General features: G+C 45.3%; 1 protein-coding gene across 3 annotated transcripts in view; it reads right to left on the bottom strand.

The window, feature by feature from the left end:
• Nucleotides 1–6,164: 6,164 nt before the first annotated feature.
• Nucleotides 6,165–25,185, bottom strand: part of LOC140360474 (prolyl 4-hydroxylase subunit alpha-2-like) — a 55,391-nt gene continuing 36,370 nt past the window's right edge. For 2 of the 3 annotated variants that reach the window (XM_072445677.1, XM_072445676.1), the window contains exons 14-15: nucleotides 23,602–23,698; nucleotides 21,500–22,100 (exon numbers count right to left, since the gene is read on the bottom strand). In XM_072445677.1, coding sequence (XP_072301778.1) covers nucleotides 22,030–22,100; nucleotides 23,602–23,698 — 168 coding nt within the window. In that variant the 3' untranslated portion in view covers nucleotides 21,500–22,029. Of the gene's footprint in view, nucleotides 7,519–21,499; nucleotides 22,101–23,601; nucleotides 23,699–25,185 lie in introns of those variants that run through there. The other variant, XM_072445678.1, reaches the window with a different exon arrangement.

Genomic DNA, 25,185 nt, shown 5'->3' with positions numbered 1-25,185 from the left:
AGCTTTTAGGACACGCTGCAAGCAGGGAGTTACAGTAGTCTAATCTAGTCGTTAATATTTCCGGTTAAAAAACAAAGCGAACTTGGGGTACCAGAGAAATGGAGGTTTACAAACGATTTGAAAGCAGTGAACGAAGCTGTTCAACCTGTCGTGGCTGTGGTGCCAAACCCATACACTATCTTATCTCAGATTCCTCCAGAGGCAAAATATTTCACAGTTGTGGATCTAGCTAATGCTTTTTTCTCTGTCCCTGTTCACCAGGATTCGCACTTTTGGTTTGCTTTCGAGTTTCAGAATCGACTCTGGACTCTGACAAGGCTGTGTCAGGGGTTCGTGCATTCTCCAACATGGTACAATGCAGCGCTGCGAGATTCATTGGCTCCCTTGCGACTGGCACCAGGTAGCTGCCTGCTACAATATGTGGATGACATATTGTTGTGCTTGCAAACCGAGGACCAATGTAAACAAGATACGGTGACCTTACTCAAACATTTGCATGCAGAAGGCCACAAGGCCAGTCTCTCAAAATTGCAATATGTTAAAGAGGAAGTAATATTTCTGGGTCATGTGATATCTAAAAATGGCAAAAGCATTACTACGAAGCGCGTTTCAGCCATTCAGAATATTCCGAAACCAATAACTAAGAAACAATTGATGTCATTTCTAGGAATGTGTTCATATTGTCGACAGTTCATTCCAAATTATTCTGTAATGGAGTCTCCTTTAGGTGCACTAATCCATGGAAAAGGCCTTAGGACTAATGACAAACTGACATGGACAGAGGAAGCAGACAAAGCTTTCTGTGAGTTGAAAATGGCTTTACAGAAGCCTCCAACTCTGGGTTTACCTGACCCAACAAGACCTTTCACACAGACTGTTGATGAACGCAACGGCTGCATGACTTCTGTCCTCTTACAGGCGCACGGGGGCTCCCTGCGACCTGTGGCTTTTTCTCTGCTAAGCTGGACCCCGTTGCAGCCGGCATGCCACGATGTCTACACGCGGTGGTGGCTGCTGAAAAAGCAGTCTTGGCCTTGCGTGATCTGGTGGGCTATGCTGAGCTAACACTGCTTGTGCCACATGCTGTCTCTCTGATCCTGCTGGAACAGAAAACTTTGCATCTTTCTGCTTTCCGATGGCTCAGGTACAACACAGTTTTGCTTGAATTACCTAACGTCACAGTAAAACGATGCACACAGCTTAACCCTGCCACCCTCTTGCCCACCCAAGAAGAGGGCGAAGCTCACTGTTGCATTTCTACAATCGAACAGGTGTGCACCCCGAGACCGGATCTGAAAGAGGAGCCACTTGTTAACTCTGACTTGGTTTTTTATGTAGATGGATCAGCATCTCGAGACACCAACACGGGACAGAACCGTGTTGGCTTTGCAGTATGCTCTGAGTGGGATGTGGCGGCCTCAGGCCCACTGCCCTCTCATTTCTCTGCACAGACTGCAGAATTGGTGGCTCTGACAGTCGCATGCACATTGGCGAAGGGTCAGTCCGTCACAATTTTCACAGACTCTCGCTATGCGTTTGGTGTATGCCACGACTGGGCGGGGTTGTGGCGACACAGGAATTTTTTGAAATCGGATGGTAAGCATATTCTGAACTGCACGCAAGTTGGGGAACTCCTGACGGCGATCTTGCTCCCATCTGATATTGCTATATGCAAATGTCAAGCTCATACTATAAGGCATACGTCATAAGGCGCTGGTACAGCTGGCAGCCCGGTGTAAACGCTCTCTCTTCTTTCTCACACTTATTGTGCTTTATCTCCTATATTTTGTAAATATAGTTAGTATATTTTTTCTATTTTACTGTACGATAGGGACACGCGCTGGAATAGTTTTTTAATTCAACTGTTTTTGACTTTTTTCGGCTGGATTTGAGCGTTTTTCGTTGCGTTCGTTGTGTTGTTGTGACGTGAGCTAGCTCCGAGCGAGCCCACCAGCCCCTCCCGCGCCCTCCGGCCGCGCTAAAGTACGGCGTGTCGTCGGTACACGTTTATATACACGTTTATATGAAAGAGGAACTTCACGAACGATCGAGACACGCACTGGAATCGCTTTAAATTAACTTGTTTTGACTTTATTCGGCTGGATTGAGTGTTTTCGTCGTGTCGTCGCGATGTGTTTTGGCTCTGAGTCCCCCGGCTCCGGCCCCGCTCCGGCCCCGCCCCCCGGCTCCGGCCCCGCCCCCCGGCCGGCGCCGTACCGCGTTTACACAAAGGAGGAACTCATGAAACTGCGGAGAACAGTCGTCTTACCCGGAGATCGTCACGTTATCCCGTCGCAATACTGACCTAACCTAATACTGATGTGCAATTCTGTCATATGTGCAATTGCTGTTGGAATTCATGTGCAATTCATGTGCAATTACTGTGAAATTCATGTGCAATCTATGTGCTGTTGTGACACATATGTGCAATTACTGTCGGGATCACATGCAATGGTATTTATTTATTTATTTGTCTATGGGAGTTTTTGTTTATAGGAGATCTTCTACTGAAAGTGTTTTTCAGACTTCCTATAAGTCATCTGTTCTTCTGGATCTACCTCTGTATCTACCTGCGTTGCACCAATGAAATTTCCCCATGTGGGACAATTAAAGGATTATCTTATCTCTTACTAACAAAACTGACCCAATTTCACAGGGAAACAGCAGAGCGGACAAGGCAGCCAAGGCCGCATCTTATCTCTGCAGACAAGAGCAAAATGAATGTTTTGTGTCTAATAACACTTCTCTTCCAGAGTCCTTATCAGCCATGCAGGAATTCTCCACATCAGAGGAAATCTCTGTGTGGAAGAAGGCGGGGGCTGAGAAGTGTGATGGCATTTGGGTTGGGCCTAATAAAAAAAACTGTTTACCTAAACATTTTTTCAGGCAGATGGCGCTGATCTCACATGGACGGGACCATGCGTCAAAAGGGGGGATGGTGACGGCTGTGGGACAGAATTGGTTCACGAAAGGTTTTACCTTTTATGCCCAAAAATTTTGTCAATCTTGTGCTATCTGTTTAAACAATAATCCAGGTAGAGCAAGACAAATTCCACAGGCGGCACACCCACCGCCAGAAAAGACCTTTTGGGCATATGCAAATGGATTTCATTGAGCTTAATCCATCAGAAGGCAAGAAATTCTGTTTAGTGTTTGTTGACATCTGGTCACGTTATGTCGAGGCGTTTCCTTGTAAACATGCCTCCAGCAACGCAGTGGTTAAAGCTCTGATTACAGAGATTGTGCCACGCTGGGGCGTTCCTGAAAAAATTTCAAGTGACAATGGCAGCCACTTTGTAGCAAAAGTGATAGAGGAGGTGGGTCAATTTCTGGGCATCGATCTCCGAAAACATACTTCTTATCATCCGGAATCTTGTGGTCTCACGGAGAGATGTAACAGGACACTCAAAACAAAACTGACCAAAATATGTGAGCAAACTGGACTCTCCTGGGTTAAGGCACTGCCACTGGTGTTGATGTACATGAGAATGCGGGTACAGGCAAGATGTACCTGGATGACCTGTTGTCCTCAATTTCTGCACAGGTGAAAGCCGCTCTCCCAAAGGCAGCAGAAGCTGTCCTCCACAACTTCAAACCAGGTGACTGGATCTTGATCCGAGAGCCGAGGAGGAAAAGGTGGTGTTCCAAAGGTGGATTGGCCCGGTCCAGGTCCTCCTCATCACTCACACCGCAGTGAAAGTCGCAGAACGGGGCACCTGGGTTCACGCATCTCACTGCCGAGCCATCTTCAGCACACCTGCGGAGATCAACGACAACGCGGGTGTCGGTCCACTCGTGGGTCGGACACAAGGGGCAACCACTGAGGACGTCGTGGGACGTTTGAATTGCAACGATCTCAAGTTCGAGAAAGTCTGGGTCCGAGCAGGTCGTAAACCTCGAAAGGCACCAGAGCCCACTGATCGAGTGCTCCGAGCACGGGGCACGTTGCCAAAACCCGGCGTGGTTTAAAGCTCCACGTTCTTCTGCATCGTCTGGTAATATCTACACAAATACTGTCTTCATCGTCTTCATCATTCCTGAGGCTCACCCGGCTCCTCCTGGGGGGAGGAGTCCCCCGGAGCGTCAGAGCTCTAAATGGTATCTGACCGACAGAAAGGTCGAGCTCAACATCAGGTTGCTGAACTATAGAATAATGATTTATGCACTGGGTCTTTCAATAGTTCTGGCGTTGGGAATAATATGGTTTATCACTCTGCCTAGCTGGATGTGGCTCCACAGAGAAAACACAGCAGGCCGTAACACTCGTACACTGCACTATGACGACACATCCAAGATCGAGTCTCTCACAGACACTTATAACCATTCCACCGTCTGTACACTAAACTATTGGTATCGATATGCTAAATATGTAGCCGACAGTCACAAGCGGAGAGATTGTTATGTATGTACACACATGCCCATGGCAACCAACTCTCCACACGTGCTCCCTCTCCCTGTGCCTAATTTATCCAACATGTTACCTGACACTCTAATTTCTAGAGATAATGTTAAACTTCTGAGTAGGATAGTTTGGTCTGCGTGGAGAGCGGTGATTCCTCTTCTCCCACGCAAGATTAAGTTCCGACCTCAGATTCACATCAGACCTCCTAAAAATGTAAAACTAAGGCCGCTTTTTGGACCAGTCCACATTCGACCTGGCTCTAAATTTACATGCTTTGCACAGACTATTGCATCCACCTTATCTATCGGTCCAGGATCTGAACTTAAACCACTCCATGTAGGGCAAATCCCTGATTTATATTGTTGCACAGTGTATGTCCCGTGCACTTATCTGGTGAACAACACCCAATTGAGCACCCGCTTGAATAATTCTCAGGCGGGCCCCAAAACCACATGTGCACCTTACTACACTGTTACAGACATTTTAGGAACCGTTCCAAAAGAGGAGTACATGTTTCTTTGTGGATATTACATGTATGAATGTCTTCCGGCGGGATGGGTTGGCCGATGCGCAGCTGTGATTCCTTCAGATCATTCATACATAATATCCAGCATACCACGTCACACACCCAGGACACAAAGGGATCTGGCATCTCATGACGCTGTTTGGGGGTCTGACGTGCCAGATGACCATAAAATTTGGACTACGGGGGAAAAGGTCCCATTTGCATTGTTCCCAAGTGTGGGAGTGGGTAAATTGATGTTGCGTATGGAGACTCTTAGCTATAGATTTACTGCTTTTATAAACACAACATTAGCTACTTTCGAGGCAGAGAGAGAGGAGATGCATGCACTTCGCGCAGTAGCACTTCAAAATCGTATCGTGCTGGATCAGATAACGGCCTCCAGTGGGGGGGTGTGCACTTTACTAAAAGGAAGCTGCTGTACCTACATTCCTGCTAATGATGAGGATGGGGGTGCGATCCAACAGGGACTCGCAAACTTGACCAAACTCCGTAATCTCATGGAATCTGAAACTGCCACTGCCACTCACCCTTTTTCTGTGTTAGGATGGGCTCTTACTTCCTGGCGTGACGTGCTCATAAATTTTGGCATTATTGTAGGGGTAATCTTGATTCTGTTTTCTTGCGTTCTCCCATGTTTGTTCAAAGTGATTGGTAAAATGGTTTCTGCTCAATATGTGTCTGTTCAGGTTCCAGGGCCAGATAGAGACGCGTCTAAGCAAGACACAGGCTACATTAGTGATTCAGATGATGATTCAATCATCAAGGGAATGAGACCTTAAGCCAGTAAAACAAGAGCGGAGGCAAATCAAACTTTAACAGTTTTATTAATTTCTTTTAAACTGTTTTTGAAATCACTGATTCAAAGGGAAATTGTAATGACTTAAATTAAGACAAGAGATAGACTGAAATCTTTATTTTGATGAAATTAATTGAGCTTTTTTTTTTCTTCCAGAAGTCAGCATCAGCCTGTCCGTCCTGAGCCCCATTCACAGTGGAATTCCTCCAGGTTTCTACTTTTATCCCGAAGTGGTTTTGTAGTTTTCTCCTACTCAGGTTTTCTACTTTTATCCCAAAGAGGTTTGGTAGTTTTTTCCTGGCCGGTGGAGGGGGTCTCGGGACGGGGGAGCTGGGGTTAACTTTATTAATAATTTTTATTAATAATTTTATCTATTTATTATTATTATTTTTATTATTATTTCATTACTCATTTCAAGGGTTCAATTTTATTAATTAGTGTTTTTAATCATTAAATTGGTCTTTTTTTTTTTTTTTGATAATTTATCTAATTATTGTTATTATTCATTTTTTGTTGTGTTATTAATTATTAATTACTATTTTCTCTGATTGGTAATTGATTGATGATATGATATTAAACAGGGGTTTAAGATAATCAAAAGAGTGGTATTGTAATGGCAGAAAATGGGTCATGTCATTCTAATGTTGTTTTAGGCCATGACATGTCACGGAATTAATATCTGTGTTGTTCTCCTGTGTGCAGATGGGATAAGAATATGGGGTCCTGATTATACTGAATATCTACTGTCCGGCGCCTCTTAATCATCAATTAATGCGTCACGACCGGATTCGGTGTGGAAATGGTCTTTGATTAAACCTCTGAAGAGATGGCTGGAACCATCACAGACGTGATAGTCTGGTCTATCTCTTTTTGAGCTGATTTGGGTTGTGATTATGTTATGTTTGTTACCACCTATAAAAGGTGCACTTTGTAAATTGTAAAGTTAGGTAGGGACAGAACGACCTTGTCTTAGGGAGAGAGAGGGTGTTTATCCACTGTGCACGTGAATAAACTTCCACCTTTTGAGAGAGACCGAGAGACTCTGTTTCTGCTTCAAGTTATTGCCTGGTTACTCTTTATTTGATCATTGTTTACAGGAAACTGCCGTAACAGTCTACTTCAGGGTACTGGAGAGGAGAGTCAAACCTCTGACGGAGGTCCGGTTTGAGCATGATCTCATCTCTGCTGTTTGCAGATGATGTTGTTCTGGTGGCTTCATCGCACCAGGACCTGCAGCTGCAGCTGGGACGGTTTGCAGTGTGTGTTTCAGTGTTTTCAGTGAGTGTTAATCGGCTGGGATGAGAATCAGCACCTCCAAATCTGAGGCCATGGTTCTTGACTATGAAAAAGGTGGCTTGCCCCCTTCAGATGGGTGGGGAGTCCTTGCCCCAAGTGAAGGAGTTCAAGTATCTTGGGTTCTTGTTCACGAGTGAGAAGTCGCTGTATGGCAAAGCTGGTGGCAAAGCTCTCAATTTACCGCTCACTCTACGTTCTGCGCTCACCTATGGTCACAAGCTTTGGGTAATGACCGAAAGGACAAGCTCGCGGATACAAGCGGTCGAAATGAGTTCCCTCCACAGGGTGGCTGGGCGCTCCCTTAGAGATAGGGTGAGGAGCTCAGTCACACGGGAGGAGCTCGGAGTAGAGCCACTGCTCCTCCACATTAAGAGAAACCAGCTGCGGTGGCTCAGGCATCTGTTCCAGATCTTCCCTGGGGAGATGTTCCAGGCATGTGGCACCAGGAAGAAGCTCCGAGGAAAATTCAGGACAAACTGGAGGGACAATGTCTCTCGCCTGGGAACAAACAATAACAAAGTTATAAATGATACGTCGATTGCATTGGACAATCATGAAGAATTTGCTGCTGTTTTTGTTGATTTGTCAAAGGTTTTTGATTCAGTGGATCACTGGATCGTCTGGATGTTGTTGGGTTTGATACAAATTAAAAAAAGTAGTTGAGGTTCAGCTCTAAGGTTCAGCTCTGAGGTTCAGCTCTTTTCCTAACAGACAGCCTTGTTTAGTTTATATACAGCTATGTAGATGGATAGACCATGTGTGTCTCTGATTGGCTAATTCACCTGTCAATCACGCCCATCTGATCTCTGAGGATGAAAATGAAACCAGACTGGAATTTCTAGGAAAACACAACCTCAAAGGAATAAAGGGAGTAGGAGAAAAAATAATACAATACAATCACAATATACAGATATAGATATAATATAGATGTATACAATAAAATATAATGTAATGTCCAGATATTATGTTCTACTGTTTTTTGAAATTGTGATCAATACTTCATTGCTGTCTGATGTTCAGTCATGCATTCTTTGTGGTTCTTTAGGTGAAGAACATGTGACCTAAGTGTCCTCTCGTGCCTTTGATGTCGTTTCCATGATGTTTTCCACACTTCTCAGTCAGTTATGATAATGTATAACGTATGGTTACTTATCTATGCTTTCATATGATTGAATAATGTGTAAACCCTCCACAGAACGTCCATATGTGAAAACGTTTACAGGTTACAGGTTTATTGTGTTGTATTAACATTCAATAATGGTTACTATATATATTTACTTCAACAGTACATTTCTATTTACATTATACCATATATTTTGTATGGGAATACTCTGTATTAAAAGCAATCAACAAACATATTTACCTTCGTATCTATGTTCTTTGTTTATTTTAAATGGCAAGAGATGAAGGATATTTCGGGGTGCACTATAAATCACTATTGCAATGATAAATAACATTTTTTGTCTTACACAGATTCCAGTTTAGCAACGCACAGTTCAAGAACAGCATAGAGCCGTTAAAACAAGATCAATCATTCCTCACAGTTGGTTTGGTCCATGTTTAAACCTGGTTCAGTCCAGCAGACTATGGGTCACTACAAGGGTAAATTAGATTATGCCACATTCCTTAAGAAATTAATCTATTCTATGTTTTCCTTTAGTGCAACTCATTGGAACTTTTCTTATTGAAAAAAATTCTGTTTTATTTATTGGAAGTAGCAGCTGCAAATTATATTCTTGGTGATCCACACCACACGATACATGATTTACAGCTTGGGTTTCCAAACATTTCAGATTGGGACCCCAAAACAGCCATGCAACTGACTCGGGACCCCCAAGCAAAACTAAAGTAGCAACAGTATTAAGTATTGTTTCTTATTTTAGGTTATTGCATTTTTGTAAAAAAATTTACGGAAATATTTGTTTACATAAACATCTGAGCAGAGCACGGCCTGGAGACCCCAAGGACAAGGTGGAAACACCTCCAAAGAACAACCGAGCCAAGGTCCTCTGGGACGTCCAGATACAGACAGAATGGTAATGGAACCAACCGGACATAGTGGTGGTCTCAAGGGGTCAGAGGAAAGACGAGGTGGTGGACATTGCAGTGCATCATGGGATAGAAACATAAGAAACTAGAGAAATCCCAGGGCCTCAGAGAGGAGCTGGAGAAGGTCTGGAGCGTGAAGGTGTCAGTGGTGCTGTAGTGACCGGAGCACTGGGGGCAGTGACCCCCAAACTGGAGGAATGACCCCCAAACTGAAGTTCTTTTGCCTGATTGTTAACTAGAGATTACATGTCAAATTAGTGAAATCCGACTAACATTTCTATTTCCATCAAGTTCCTATGTTTGTGAATTTGTTCATTTGCAATGGCAATAAAACTTGTCTGATTTTGAGTCCTGCTCCTCCACCTTGGAGACGTGGGTATCGGGTTTATCTCAAATACATCGAGGTAATTATTTAGCAGTTTGCAGGTTTTTGTCCTGGTTACTCTTTGGGGTCCTCTGCCCCGACGACACCCAAATTTGCAGGATGTGGGTCATGCACAATGCTGGTGTTGAGTTTGAAAGTGAGAATCTTTACATACAGTATATTTTAATCAAAAACGAAACTCAAAAAGATTAATAAACCATGTATTGCTATCGTTGTTCACTGCATATTTTATTACTGATTGCAAGCACACATTTTCAACAAGAAGCTGCCATTCGCAAGATAAAGCTGATCTTTTATGTTGTATTAAATCTTCAAATTAGAAATATGTATCGCAACTTTGTAACTTTGTGTCTGGCTCTTGTGATCTCGTAGTGGTTGTTAGTGTCTTTTTGGTTCATAAATAAATGGCTCTGCACCCTTTTGTAAACTGGACGAGCTCCGGTCCAAAGACAGAGGATTATGCTACACAAACCGGACCAGGCCACGTGTACACGGACTATTCATGTGAAATTACACACACGGGTAGCTCAAGATATGCTTTTGTCCCGTGCTTTTGTGAGGAGACTCTTTAACCAAACTCTGCACTGTTTTCTCAGCCTCTGTTCCACACAGATGATGCCCTCCATCACCTTTGTGTAAAAAATGGAAAACAGCATGCGCAGGTTACATGACTTTACCATTGAACGTGTGCAGAGCGGCTCAAATGTGCACACAAGAAGATCACATATTACTAAATGCTTCTCCTCACACTTCGTGCAATAGTGAGTGTGTTTGCTCCTCCACAGATCTGACCGCTTGACCCAGCGATGTCACCAGACACGCAGATCACTTTCATTTTTTGGATACAGATTCATGATGTCCGTCTGGTCGTCAGTGTCATTTCAGTTGTTTCAGATGGACGTTAGGGACAGGTGGATGAGCCAGAGACACACACGGTCGGCCTCAAAACAAACCCGGCTTCTTACGAGGAAAAAAGAACGGGAACGAAACATAGGGATTGAAAACCTTTGCCGGTTTCTGCGAACGCAATGAGCAAAGCCAAAAAAACAACACTGGTGAATCTGTGGTGAGATAAGATCGGAAACGTCTCTAAGGTAGTCACTCGGACACTGTTTGAGAATGATTCTGAACTGAAACGAGTCCTTGTAAAGAGCAGTGAATGGAATACACCACCGCTCTGTTTCTGTGGGAGGATTTTGTCCTTGCTTGACCCGTTTCTGTTAAAGTAAACAGGAATGTGGTGCTGTCTAAAAATCCTTCTTATAAATACGAGGCCGTTCTCCGTGACTTCTTCGCAAGTGAATTGACTGTAATCTGTACGTCTAGAGTATTTATGAGCTCTGCAATGCTTTCCAGGTCTCGCTTCAACAAGACTGCCAAGAGCTGCCTCGCCTTTTTAGATTGTGCTGCTTGCATATCGGGGAAACCGAAGCGCATGGGCCAATTTCTGCTTTTTGATTCTACAAACTGGGGGTGAGAAGAACGTGACAACACAAAGCCCAGGAGCATCTGCAAACTCAGAGGGAACAAAGAAAGCACATGTCCAGAAAGCCCTTTCAGTCTGTGTTTACCCCAAATGGCCTTTTAACAGAGCCAAGAGCCAAGAAACTGGACTAAAGGGGAACGGAGCTGAGGAAGAGCGAGGTTTCTCTCTCTCTTGGACTGAAAAACCCGGACAGGGAAGAAGGCCGTTTGAAGGTCTGAAAAAATAAAAAAAAGTACTTATTTGACAGACTTTAGACAAAATGGGACTTAAATGTTCATGCAATGTTTTTCTTTTTTCGTCTTGTGCCATTATACCGGTTTAGTTTCTCTCATGTGTCATGCTCTGTGTATAACCAAAGACAAAATAAAAAAATAAAAAAACCTACAAAGGATTAAGGCAGTTTATGTTCAACACATTAAGACACACATTGTGGTGTATTCTATTCATTGCAGTTATGAGGGCTGCATTAGGGAACAGGACAGTGCTTATTTATACTTTACAATCCGTACAAGTATACAATTGTATACTTGTATACAGTATACAATTGTATACTTGTACAATCCACTGTCACATCAGTGACAAATCACACGTTTAAGGACCTGAGCTTAAATGTTAAGCTAAGTTAAGGATGCTTGGAAAGAGGAGAGAATTGGGCCGCCTCTCAGGACTGTACTGAACTCTTTTGTCACCTTGGCAGAAACCAGTCCAATACTAATGAGGCACTTGGCCTAACTCAGTCCAGAACAGAAGCCAAACGACCCGAGCTCCAGCTGAAACTGGCAGACGAGTAAACAAACAGTGTTAGTTTCAATTATAACTCCTGCTTCCTGTGACAGGATGGAAGTCCAAACGTCTTGTGTCCGGATGACTCAATTTGAAACTTTTCTAGTCCTGACTCTGGCACCAGCAGGAGGCCGGTCCATGTTTAGTCCTGACTCTGGGCACCAGCAGGAGGCCGGTCCATGTTTAGTTCAGACTCTGGCACCAGCAGGAGGCCGGTCCATGTTTAGTCCTGACTCTGGGCACCAGCAGGAGGCCGGCCCATGTTTAGTCCTGACTCTGGCACCAGCAGGAGGCCGGTCCATGTTTAGTCCTGACTCTGGCACCAGCAGGAGGCCGGTCCATGTTTAGTCCTGACTCTGGCACCAGCAGGAGGCCGCTCCATGTTTAGTCCTGACTCTGGCACCAGCAGGAGGCCGGCCCATGTTTAGCCCTGACTCTGGCACCAGCAGGAGGCCGGTCCATGTTTAGTCCTGACTCTGGCACCAGCAGGAGGCCGCTCCATGTTTAGTCCTGACTCTGGCACCAGCAGGAGGCCGGCCCATGTTTAGCCCTGACTCTGGCACCAGCAGGAGGCCGGTCCATGCTTAGTCCTGACTCTGGCACCAGCAGGAGGTCGGTCCATGCTTAGTCCTGACTCTGGGCACCAGCAGGAGGTCGGTCCATTTTTAGTCCTGACTCTGGCACCAGCAGGAGGCCGGTCCATGTTTAGTCCTGACTCTGGCACCAGCAGGAGTCCGGTCCATGTTTAGTCCTGACTCTGGCACCAGCAGGAGGCCGGTCCATGTTTAGTCCTGACTCTGGCACCAGCAGGAGGCCGCTCCATGTTTAGTCCTGACTCTGGCACCAGCAGGAGGCCGGCCCATGTTTAGCCCTGACTCTGGCACCAGCAGGAGGCCGGTCCATGCTTAGTCCTGACTCTGGCACCAGCAGGAGGTCGGTCCATGCTTAGTCCTGACTCTGGGCACCAGCAGGAGGTCGGTCCATTTTTAGTCCTGACTCTGGCACCAGCAGGAGGCCGGTCCATGTTTAGTCCTGACTCTGGGCACCAGCAAGAGGCTGGTCCATGTTTAGTCCTGACTCTGGCACCAGCAGGAGGCCGGTCCATGTTTAGTCCTGACTCTGGCACCAGCAGGAGGCCGGTCCATGTTTATGAGCTCATGTCATACACTACAAAATTTTCGCCGGGTCTAATATCTGTCCCTAGTTGGGCTTTTTTCATAAAGCCACAGTTTCAGCAGCAACTCTGCTCGGAGAAGTATGGCAGTTTGAGCACTATCCTCTGCTTCTGACCTATTCTATCAAACAATATTTAATATTTAATTCCACTTGCAATCTGTTCATTGCCTTTTATTCTTCTTTTCCCACTTCACCCGCCGCTCTATCTCACGTCCGCCCGTCTGTCTGAGGGAGTCACATTTCTCCTTCATGTGGAACTCCACCAGGTTTCTACTTTTCCCAAAGAGGGGACCCTGGGACATTTGTCTAAGGACAGGGGACCCTGGGACATTTGTCTAAGGACAGGGGACCCTGGGACATTTGTCTAAGGACAGGGGACCCTGGGACATTTGTCTAAGGACAGGGGACCCTGGGACATTTGTCTAAGGACAGGGGACCCTGGGACATTTGTCTAAGGACAGGGGACCTTGGGACATTTGTCTAAGGACAGGGGACCCTGGGACATTTGTCTAAGTACAGGGGACCCTGGGACATTTGTCTAAGGACAGGGGACCCTGGGACATTTGTCTAAGGACAGGGGACCCTGGGACATTTGTCTAATGACAGGGGACCCTGGGACATTTGTCTAAGGACAGGGGACCCTGGGACATTTGTCTAAGGACAGGGGACCCTGGGACATTTGTCTAAGGACAGGGGACCCTGGGACATTTGTCTAAGGACAGGGGACCCTGGGACATTTGTCTAAGGACAGGGGACCCTGGGACAAACTGCTGCTGTGATTTGGGGCATTACAAAAAAATAAATTGAATTGAATAAACAACACAATGTGATACAAAAGACAACACACGTTTAATACATGTTTCAAAAGGACCCAGTTAGTGTCCTGCCCAGTGGCTTAGTGGTCCAGATGGCAGCACAAACACCAGGCTCCATGTGCAGCAGGCGTCGTGAGTTTGAATCCCAGCTCTGTCAGTTTAGTGCATGTCCTTCCTGCTCTCTCATCCCCATTTTATGCTAAGCTGTCGTCTAATAAAGCCTTCTGGCCAAAAAATCCTTTAACTTGAAAGAAAATGACCCCGTTTATTCTCCCTTTACTTCTACAGGTGAAAGCTGATTGTCCAAAAGTAGTTTTACATCTCGGGACTCGACAGTTTCTACTCTGGGCTCCTCTGGTGACTGCCACGGCCTGAGAGGAACCATCACGTCTTAAAGTACGGCTGATGTAAGCACTGGTACACAAGTTTCAAGTTCGCAGATTTGATGTGATTTTGTGAAGTTAACATATTTCAGATATCAAAAACGTATCCAGAGTAGTTATGGCCTGTGAAGAGGAGCTGCAGCAGTAACCTAAGTGTCTCTGAGTGGGCAGAAGGTGTATAAGTTTGCTTTGGCAACTGTGGAAATGTTTTTTTACAACTGTCAAATTTGAGTTGTGTATCAAGTAAAAGCCCCAGACATTTGATCTCTGAGACCTGCTCAATATCGTGTTTGATTTATCTTTAGCTTGAGGATGGATATGGACTTGTTCCTAGAGGCAAAACAGTCTAGGAACTGGTCTTCTCAGCGTTCAGTGACAGACAGTCATGGTTTGATGCTTTGACAGTTTGAAATGGCATCTACAGTCTTTCCACCCACATAAATCACAGCACTGTCAGCGTAGATTTGAAAAAAAAAAAACCCTGTTGTTTCTCACAATTCTGCCAAATCATGGATATACAATGAAATGCGGATTTTTTTCATTATTAATCATCAGATCAAATCAATTTATTTTTGTAAGGCCCAAAATCACAACAACAGTTGCCTCTGAGGGCCACAGGGAGAAATGAATCAACAATGTCTGTGGTGGCGATGAAGTCAGACAATGTCTGTGGTGGCGAGGGACGATGTCCCAGAGTCCTCTGTCCTTAGACCCTCCTTCTCGGCCAGGACAAACTACAAAAAACCTTCTTGGGAAAAGTAGAAACCTGGAGGGGTTCCAGAGTGAAGGAGAGATCTGACTCTCACAGACGGACGCGAGGGAGACTGGAGCTGGACCCAGGCTCGACTCAGAAGTCTCGACTCAGACTTCTAGGTCTCAGAAGTCTGAGTCGAGCTGGACCCACTCTTCAGGCAGATGAGGCACCGCCCATACGGGGCAGGGACCACTTCACCAGAGACTGTGTCAGCATATTTAACATGGGTCAGGAGCTGATTCCATAACACAGGGGCTTGGTAGCTAAACGCTCTACCGCTTACAGTACTTTTAGAGACTCTTGGCACCACCAGAAGGCCGGCATTCTGAGAGCGAAGAGCTCTGTTTGGATGATATGGTTCTATAGCATCTTTGAGGTAGGATGGGGCCATGTCATTTATGGCTTTGTAGGTCGAGACTCCAGCACCGGCGTAATGTGCTCTCTTCTTTTAGTTCCTGTTAGTAATCTTGCTGCTGCATTTTGAACCAGTTGAAATCTTTTTATGGAGCTTTTAGGACACGCTGTGAGCAGGAGTTACAGTAGTCTAATCTAGTCGTTACAAATGCATGGATAAGTTTTTCAGCATCACTTTTAGGCAGGATTCTTCTGATTTTGGCTCTTGTTGTGCAAATGGAAATAGGCTGTTTTACAAGCTTGATTTATATGAGCTTTAAATGAGAGCTCCTGGTCAAATAAGACTCCAAGGTTTCTTACAGTAGAACTGGAGGCTACACTGACATTGTCCAGTGTGACTATCTGCTCAGAGAGAGCGTCTCGTAGATGCTTAGGGCCAAGCACAATGACCTCGGTTTTTTCAGAGTTAAGAAGCAGGTAGTTAAGTGTCATCCAGGTTTTTATCTCCTTCACACAAGTACTAAGTCTGTCTACTTGATCGCTCTGATCAGGTTTCATTGATAAATACAGCTGAGTGTCGTCTGCATAGCAGTGGAAGTTAATGTCATGCTTTCTGATAATGTTGCCTAATGGTAGCATATAAAGAGTAAACAGAATTGGACCGAGTACCGAACCCTGTGGCACACCGTAAATTACTTTAGAGCTTGGTGAGGAGCTCTGGTTTACATTAACAAATTGGAACCTATCAGATAAATAGGATTCAAACCAGCTGAGGGCTGTTCCTCCAACACCTACATCACATTCTAACCTCTGCAGTAGAATGTTGTGGTCAATGGTGTCAAACGCTGCGCTGAGGTCCAACAGAACCAGGATTGAGACCAGTCCATCGTCAGCGGCTAGTAACAAATCATTTGTGACTTTAACTAGTGCAGTTTCAGTGCTGTGGTGGGCTCTGAACCCTGACTGGAAAACTTCAAATAAGTTATTGTCCTGCAGGTGGCGACAAAGCTGTTTTACTACAACTTTTTCAAGGATTTTTTCAATGTGCTATTTTAATGAAAACTAATGATTTAAACCACTGTAATGTCTTTATAGTGAAGTTGAGGCTGGCTCATTTGTGGATCAGGATGTCATTTAGGGTATAAATGCCTTATTAATGTCCACCTATTAGTTCTAATCTAATGCAAGTTGGAGTTTTTCCAGAAGAAATGAGTTTGCCGTTTCTATTGAAAAAGCCAAATTGTAGAGGCTGCAAAATATGTTCTATGTTTCAACTGTACAAAGTCAATGAGTTGATTAAGCACAGTGCGATAATGACATGCCAACTTCATTAGTGGGATTGACAGAGAGACTGAAGGTGACAGGGCCAAAGACCATGACTTCAATAGAAAACTCACTCACATACTTTAACACTATTAGGCCTCCATTAACATGAAATATGTAAAGCATGGCTTAATCTTCTGGAATGTGAATGGCACTCCACTCCGGACACGCCTCTGGGTCACAGGGTACAGACTGACTCCTTCCAAACTAACAGATTATTCTTTAACAAAACTGCAAAACGTCCGGATCAAAGGGTCAGACTAAAGTACAAATTCACTCAAGTATTTTGCTCCGTAGCACTGGTAATAACACACCTGTTTACTTTATGCAGATGACGCGTTCTTTCCTTACGGCTGACCATAAGTCTGCACCTGCCGCAGAGTGTGAGACAAAGGGACAAGGTGACGTGTCGGAGAAGTGGAATGTGGCCATCAGAAAGCAGCTCTTAAGAAGACTGAGTGGATGAGTGGTAGAAGCAGGTACTGCAGAGGTGAGTACTGCGTAGTGTAGTGTGTTGTTCAAGCGCTTTCATTCTAGTAGCAAGATGAAAGATGTGAAAAACTGTGGCAAATACTGTACGTGCCGTGTAACTAAGTGCAGTTTCTTTCTGGACAGATCTTTGGGTAAGAAAGGACATAGAAAGTGCAATAGTATCCAGCTTGTTAATGGTCTACATGGGGAATCTTGGTATATAAAAGAAGCTAAGGCCTTGTGGAAGCTCATCGTGCAGATATAAGTCACAGGGAAGGTGCAAATGAGAGTCAAACACAACCTTTTCAATACTGCATGACACAAAATACAGGAAAATAATAGAAAATAACTTTTACGAACCAGCCATTTACACCTGAAATAGTAACATCAGTTTTTAACACACATTTTTACAAACAAAAGTCCAGTTATGTGACAATTGTGTGGCGCATTGATCAACATAAATCAATAATTCAGATAAAATAGGACATATATAACAGTTAAGAACACTACTTTGTACTACTTTAAGATTTCCACGTCAACGTCAATGTGCTATTTATGCACATTATGACAAGTTACCCATAAAAATATTCAGAATCACAAAGAGAGAAGAGAAGCAGGAGAACGGACACAAACAGAACAGTAACGATACAACAGTAAATATATTGATATTTTTACTTGAAAAACAGTAGTGCAGGAAGAAGTGCTCCATTTTGTTATTGGAGTCAAAGTGAAGATGAAGATGCAAAACATACAGAGCATCACTTTAATCCATCTAAAAGTGCACCTTTCAAAATGCTGAGAACTATTAAATAATCAAATTCAAACCTTGATAAATAATGGCACACGCTGACACGCCCTCTCACCCACTGTGTCACGATGGAGCTCATGCCAGTGAAACGACACATCCTCGGCTCATGAAACCTCGTTTGTTTGTCTGAAGACTCATCTTTATAATGTCCTGATCATGAGTTATCCTGCTCTTTTCTGCAGCCTCCTTTTGTTTGCTCAAAGACTTGGAACTTAAAAATGTTATCAATGACCTTGAATGTGCCGACAAAATAAACCAGAAAAACAAAATAGCAGTAAAGTAGAAAACACTGCTCTCTCAAATGCAGCGAAGGGGAATTTGAACTGTTTAATGATTTTACTTTTGTACTTTGTTAGTTTCCACCGAAAAAGCAGCGTCTTATGCGAGAGCTGACGTGTTTTATTATTACTATCCCGACCTGTGAAGTGCAGAGGGCTCCAAAAATAACAACGTAAGCTCCTCCCATTCCCAGCGTTAAACTGAACTGATATAACCCTGGGATTTCTCAATGAACACGGTGGAAATTCTTGGAAAACTGGTGAGAACGATGTCTGTGAATGATCTGGAATTAGCCCGTATCAAGTACGCTCTTCTTGGCCTCCAGCAACGCCTTGATATGAAGATATTACCAACCACAGCTGTTTTTGTATTCGACTGTTGTGGAAGTAAAAGTACAGATGCAGGAGAAAAAAAACTGAAGTTAAAGTAAAAGTACACGCGTAAAAAGACTTTTGATTTGCTATTAAAGAGGGAAATGTGATGTTCTTGATTAAGAATTGTACAGATAATTTAGTCAATCCATCTCTCATGTCCTCTTTAGCGAAGGAGGAGCTGCACACCAGAGCGAGATGATTGGAGAAGAGAGAACGCAGACTCAGCTGGAATAAGGACGGCAGAAAGCAGATGGAAAACAGAAAAAAAGCTGTAATTTCTCGTGAATCTTGTGACAAACCGTCGTACGTCCAGCGATGGCAACTTTGAATGCCGAGCCCTGAAACGCTGGAGTGAAAAACAAACTTACACATATATTATTTTTTAGATTATTTTGCCAGTGCATAACGCATCTGACACCAGCTAAACCCGATGCAGCACAGAACGTAGTGTCGAGGTGCGGACGAGTGAAATAAATGTCGTCCCACTTCTCCCACAAGCATAATTATTCATCTTTTATTTTTGGGTGAGGTCAGCTTCTCACAGAGACGCGCTTTGTCCTTAAACCGTTCCAAAGGTGAACCGGTCTGAGGGATCAGGGCCCGAAACATGGCTTTAGTCGTGAAGCCAGTGTGACTGTCGCCCATCGCGGCTGTTAAACACAGACACACATTGACTTGACTTTAACGTCCTCACAACACGCGCCACTGAAACTCACGCTGAACGTTCTCCGTGCCCACTTCAATATGGAAAAGTTCAATGCACTCAGAGTTGTCAAAGTCCTGTCAAATGGGTGGATAAAGTATAAGGAGTAATCTAAGAAGTGTGAGGTAACGCACGATCAGACAAGACACAACAAATCAGACTATTTACTGTCAAATGAACCTTTCTGGTCCAGTCACTACGACCGTGTGCCACGTACATGCAGCGGCTGTGAGAGTTTGTCAGAAGTGAATATATAAATACAAATCTACAACTGAATTTATGAACTAAACACACTGTTGGTAAAGGCAAGACAAGGACTTAGAGGCAGATGCCCTGTGTGAGAAAATACATTTGACATAATATGACATTTTAAACTTGACACAATATTAGATTGTAAAGAGCAAAACAACTGAACCTCATAGAGCAGAGTCGACATTACATGAAGAGACAATAAAGACACAAAGAATTATTGGTGCCCGTTTCATAAAACAGTTCCTAAGTGGCATTAGTGACCCTGAACTACATGTGTAACGTGTAAAAATCGGAATCGAATCGATTCTTGAAATCTGAATCAACCCAGCTCTAGACGTAATACAATCTAAATCCGTTGGGAGGAGACAATGCTAAGACACTTTATAGTCCTGAGGTACTGAACAGTTCCCCGTCCACTGAGCGTGAGCCCTGCACTTTACACACTGGAACTCTTTTGGAATGAGTTCATTGTCGCTGAAGGTTCATCTTTTCCTAAAACATGAACAATGGGCTGGTCCCACAGCCAAAATGACTCTGACCAAGCGGCCGCTCAGTGGACGTAAGTTACCAGAGTGCGAGGTGCTAAAAGGACAGTTACACGCAATACTTTCATCTTTGGTGACAGTGGCTGGCCAGTCCAGCCCGTCCAATGAAAATCCTTTAACGGCTTTGTGAAAGGTTTGGAATGCAAATGTTATTGTACCTTCTCTGTGGTCAGTGACAGACTCTGTGACAGACTCTGTGGTCAGTGACGGACTCTGTGGTCAGTGACAGACTCTGGTCAGTGACGGACTCTGGTCAGTGACAGACTCTGTGGTCAGTGACAGACTCTGGTCAGTGACGGACTCTGGTCAGTGACAGACTCTGTGGTCAGTGACAGACTCTGGTCAGTGACGGACTCTGGTCAGTGACAGACTCTGTGGTCAGTGACAGACTCTGGTCATCTGGTCAGTGACAGACTCTGTGGTCAGTGACCAGACTCTGTGGTCAGTGACAGACTCTGGTCAGTGACAGACTCTGTGGTCAGTGACAGACTCTGGTCAGTGACAGACTCTGGTCAGTGACAGACTCTGTGGTCAGTGACCAGACTCTGTGGTCAGTGACAGACTCTGGTCAGTGACCAGACTCTGTGGTCAGTGACAGACTCTGGTCAGTGACAGACTCTGTGGTCAGTGAGACTCTGTGGTCAGTGACAGACTCTGGTCAGTGACAGACTCTGTGGTCAGTGAGAGACTCTGTGGTCAGTGACAGACTCTGTGGTCAGTGAGACTCTGTGGTCAGTGACAGACTCTGGTCAGTGACAGACTCTGTGGTCAGTGAGAGACTCTGTGGTCAGTGACAGACTCTGTGGTCACCGTCCGGTTTGGCTTTTGCTGATGTATATATTTGTATTGCTAATGGATGCTGTATTTTTATGGCTTTCTTATTTATTGTTACGGTGTTTCTTTGTGTCCATGAAGTGTTTTAGCTCCAGATCGATGGTTTCCATTTATTACGACTTTACATTTGTACTAACCTCATATTTATGTCCAGATTTGTTGTGGGCCCCGTTCCGGCCGCTTAACCCAACGAGCCGTTGCAGAACTCGTGCATCTTAATCTTGCCATTAATCCAGTAAATATTGTCCCTCTCGTCCTTCTCCTGATGGACATGGACGTCTTATCGTTTTGACATGATCAAATTGTGGGTCCAGCTCGCCTCAGTCGGTCCCTCATCTGCCTGAGGAGTGGGTCCAGTTCGCCTCAGTCGGTCCCTCTTCTGCCTGAAGAGTGGGTCCAGCTCCAGTCTCCTCGTGTCCGTCTGTCCGTCTGTGAGAGTCGGATCTCTCCTTCACTGGAACTCCTCCAGGTTTCTACGCTTTTTTCCCAAAGAGTTTTTTTTTGTAGTTTTTCCTGGCCGAGAAGGAGAGTCTAAGGACAGAGGACCCTGGGACATCGTCCCTCGCCACCACAGACATTGTCTGACTTCATCGCCACCACAGACATTGTTGATTCATTTCTCCCTGTGGCCCTCAGAGGCAACTGTTGTTGTGATTTTGGGCCTTACAAAAATAAATTGATTTGATTTGGAATAAAAAAAAAGCAAAGTTTTATCAAAAGTTATTTATTCATGTTTCACCTCAAAGGACAAAGAACACACATTGGGGGAGGCATAATAATTTAGAACACTCTATAAATAAAATATCAGGAGGGTTAACACTGAGGAGTGGCATCACAGGACCAGGGCTGTCCAAACCGTGGCCCAGGGGCCAAATGCGGATGTCGGCCCTCAGGATTCCCGATAAGCAAAATGTCAATGATTTGCTTGATTGTGGCTTGTTTGTGGCCCTCTGCTCCGTGTGAGATTCAAAGGCCCCTGGTGAGAAGAGTTGGGACACCCCTGATTTAGACGTTTCTGAAAATGGTTTCCTACATCAGAGGAACAAAAAATAAAATTCCATAAGTTTCACAAAATGACCAGCAGCAGCAGCAGCTCTCCTCTGCTAAGGGTCAGATCAGTGAACGACCAGACACTCGGCCACGTCACAATCACAGAAGATCGCATTTTGTGTTGAAAAAAGAAACAAAAAGGAGCAGAAAAGTGAACGGTTTTGTGTCTGGACAGAGTGCGGTCATCAGTCCACTTCAGCGAGGCCGCAGGGTCTCCTGAACTCCTGACCTCTCTCGTGGATCCATTTATTCGAAACTAGAAACGGTCAAAACAAAAAAGTGTCAATGCCACAACCGCAGAAAGTGTTTCCGTTCAAAAGAGCGCTCCGTGTTTACGGTCCTCGTGTCCTTAAAGCGCTCTAATGTCGCTTTTCATGTCATCGCTTTTTATTGATCTGCTTTTCATTCATCACATCAAACACGTTATGATTGAAATACAGCTCCAAAGAATGAATGAAAAGGAGCAGAAAGAGTAGCAATCTCCCTCATGTTCAGCTCCTTCTAGATTCAACAGAATGCCGTGCCTTGGCTGCCCTCTTGTGGCCGTGTAACGTCACGGTCTGTTTACGCGCACACGTTTCCATAGCTTCCGTTGTTAATTTACTTTGTCAAGTAAAAATTCAGCCACGTGACGTCGGTCGTTTTGGCATATTTTCGGGTCAATTCACCAGAATATGTGAAAATGGGGGAAAAAAAGGGTCAAATATTTGAGTGAAATCTTGAATATAACGGTGTTTTAGTGAACGATGTGGTCCATCCCGTCTGCACTCGATTAATATGACCCCAACACATGTACCGTATTTTCCAGACTATAAGTTGCACCTTTTTTCATAGTTTTGACCGGGGTGTGACTTATACTTATATTTATACTTATATACTTATACTCCGAAGCGACTTGTATGTGATATTATTTGTTATTTTCACACTTGCAACACATTTCATACTCCAGTGCGACTTATATATGTTTTTTTTCTTTTCTATTATGCATTTTTTGGCTGGTGCGACTTATACTCTGGTGCGACTTATGCTCCGGTGCGACTTATGCTCCGGTGCGACTTATGCTCAAGTGCGACTTATGCTCCGGTGCGACTTATACTCCAGTGCGACTTATACTCAGGTGAGACTTATACTCCGGTGAGACTTATGCTCCGGTGAGACTTATGCTCCGGTGAGACTTATACTCCGGTGAGACTTATACTCAGGTGAGACTTATACTCAGGTGAGACTTGTACTCAGGTGAGACTTGTACTCCGGTGAGACTTATGCTCCGGTGAGACTTATGCTCCGGTGAGACTTATACTCAGGTGAGACTTATACTCCGGTGAGACTTATGCTCCGGTGAGACTTATGCTCCGGTGAGACTTATGCTCCGGTGCGACTTATACTCCAGTGCGACTTATACTCAGGTGAGACTTATGCTCCGGTGAGACTTATGCTCCGGTGCGACTTATACTCCGTTGCGACTTATACTCCAGTGCGACTTATACTCAGGTGAGACTTATACTCCGGTGAGACTTATACTCCGGTGAGACTTATGCTCCGGTGAGACTTATACTCCGGTGAGACTTATACTCCGTTGCGACTTATACTCCAGTGCGACTTATATTTCAGTGCGACTTATACTCCGGAAAATACGGTAATAAAAAGCTGACGGTCAATTCCTGCTTTTGAACTCACAATAAAGTAGATTTAGGGCCTGTATAAACACACTTATGACCACGTGAAACACATTCAGGCGACATTAACGAGCGACTCACCCCATTTGCTTCCCACTAAAACAGGACACGCCGCGTGTCTCGTCCTGTAGTCGCCGTCTCCGCTCTGGAAAAGGTTGTACCAAAACACCGACGTCCCCTGTGGAGACACCAAGGTCAAGGTCACGGTCAAGGTCAAGTGTTCAGGGTTCCACGAGAGTGGCTTTTATTGCGCCATTTTCACTCGCAATTTATTGGCGCTTTGTCAAGGATGTGAACTCGTCGACCAAAGTGAAGACGCGTGGAGCGAACTCGAGAGAACGATTGACTAAGACGTTGTGTAACGCGGGACACGCCCATTTTGTCTGGAATCATTTCCATGACATGAATCTGTGAAGAAACGGCAATAATGAAAAAAACACTTCAGGCTTGAATCGTTTTCTTTCACTCGGTTTGATTGAGGGCATCGCCGCTTTAGCTCCAGTGTTCCGCTGTGTGGCATTACACTCGTCTATCTCCATGGAGACCAAATCCACCTTTAGAAGCGTTTACGAGTGAATCTGTCTGTTATTGTGAGTATCTCCTCATAAATGTTGTTTTGTGTAGTTACCCGTCATACGAGCGCCTGCCACTGTCATACGAGCGCCTGCCACTGTCATACGAGCGCCTGCCACTGTCATACGAGCGCCTGCCACTGTCATACGAGCGCCTGCCACTGTCATACGAGCGCCTGCCACTGTCATACGAGCGCCTGTCACTGTCATACGGGCGCCTGCCACTGTCATACGAGCGCCTGCCACTGTCATACGAGCGCCTGTCACTGTCATACGGGCGCCTGCCACTGTCATACGAGCGCCTGTCACTGTCATACGAGCGCCTGCCACTGTCATACGAGCGCCTGCCACTGTCATACGAGCGCCTGCCACTGTCATACGAGCGCCTGTCACTGTCATACGGGCGCCTGCCACTGTCATACGAGCGCCTGCCACTGTCATACGAGCGCCTGCCACTGTCATACGAGCGCCTGTCACTGTCATACGGGCGCCTGCCACTGTCATACGAGCGCCTGCCACTGTCATACGAGCGCCTGCCACTGTCATACGGGCGCCTGCCACTGTCATACGGGCGCCTGCCACTGTCATACGAGCGCCTGTCACTGTCATACGGGCGCCTGCCACTGTCATACGAGCGCCTGCCACTGTCATACGAGCGCCTGTCACTGTCATACGAGCGCCTGCCACTGTCATACGAGCGCCTGCCACTGTCATACGGGCGCCTGCCACTGTCATACGAGCGCCTGCCACTGTCATACGAGCGCCTGTCACTGTCATACGGGCGCCTGTCACTGTCATACGGGCGCCTGCCACTGTCATACGGGCGCCTGCCACTGTCATACTGGCGCATGCCACTGTCATACGAGCGCCTGCCACTGTCATACGAGCGCCTGCCACTGTCATACGAGCGCCTGTCACTGTCATACGAGCGCCTGCCACTGTCATACGAGCGCCTGCCACTGTCATACGAGCGCCTGCCACTGTCATACGAGCGCCTGCCACTGTCATACGAGCGCCTGCCACTGTCATACGGGCGCCTGCCACTGTCATACGGGCGCCTGCCACTGTCATACGAGCGCCTGTCACTGTCATA

This window comes from Eucyclogobius newberryi, unplaced genomic scaffold (assembly GCF_026437365.1).
Source record: "Eucyclogobius newberryi isolate DKJ021-1_F unplaced genomic scaffold, fEucNew1.0.hap1 SCAF_15, whole genome shotgun sequence".
Lineage (NCBI taxonomy): Eukaryota > Metazoa > Chordata > Actinopteri > Gobiiformes > Gobiidae > Eucyclogobius > Eucyclogobius newberryi.
Note: the sequence above shows the minus strand (reverse complement) of the source record. Positions and strands in the feature narration are given on the sequence as shown.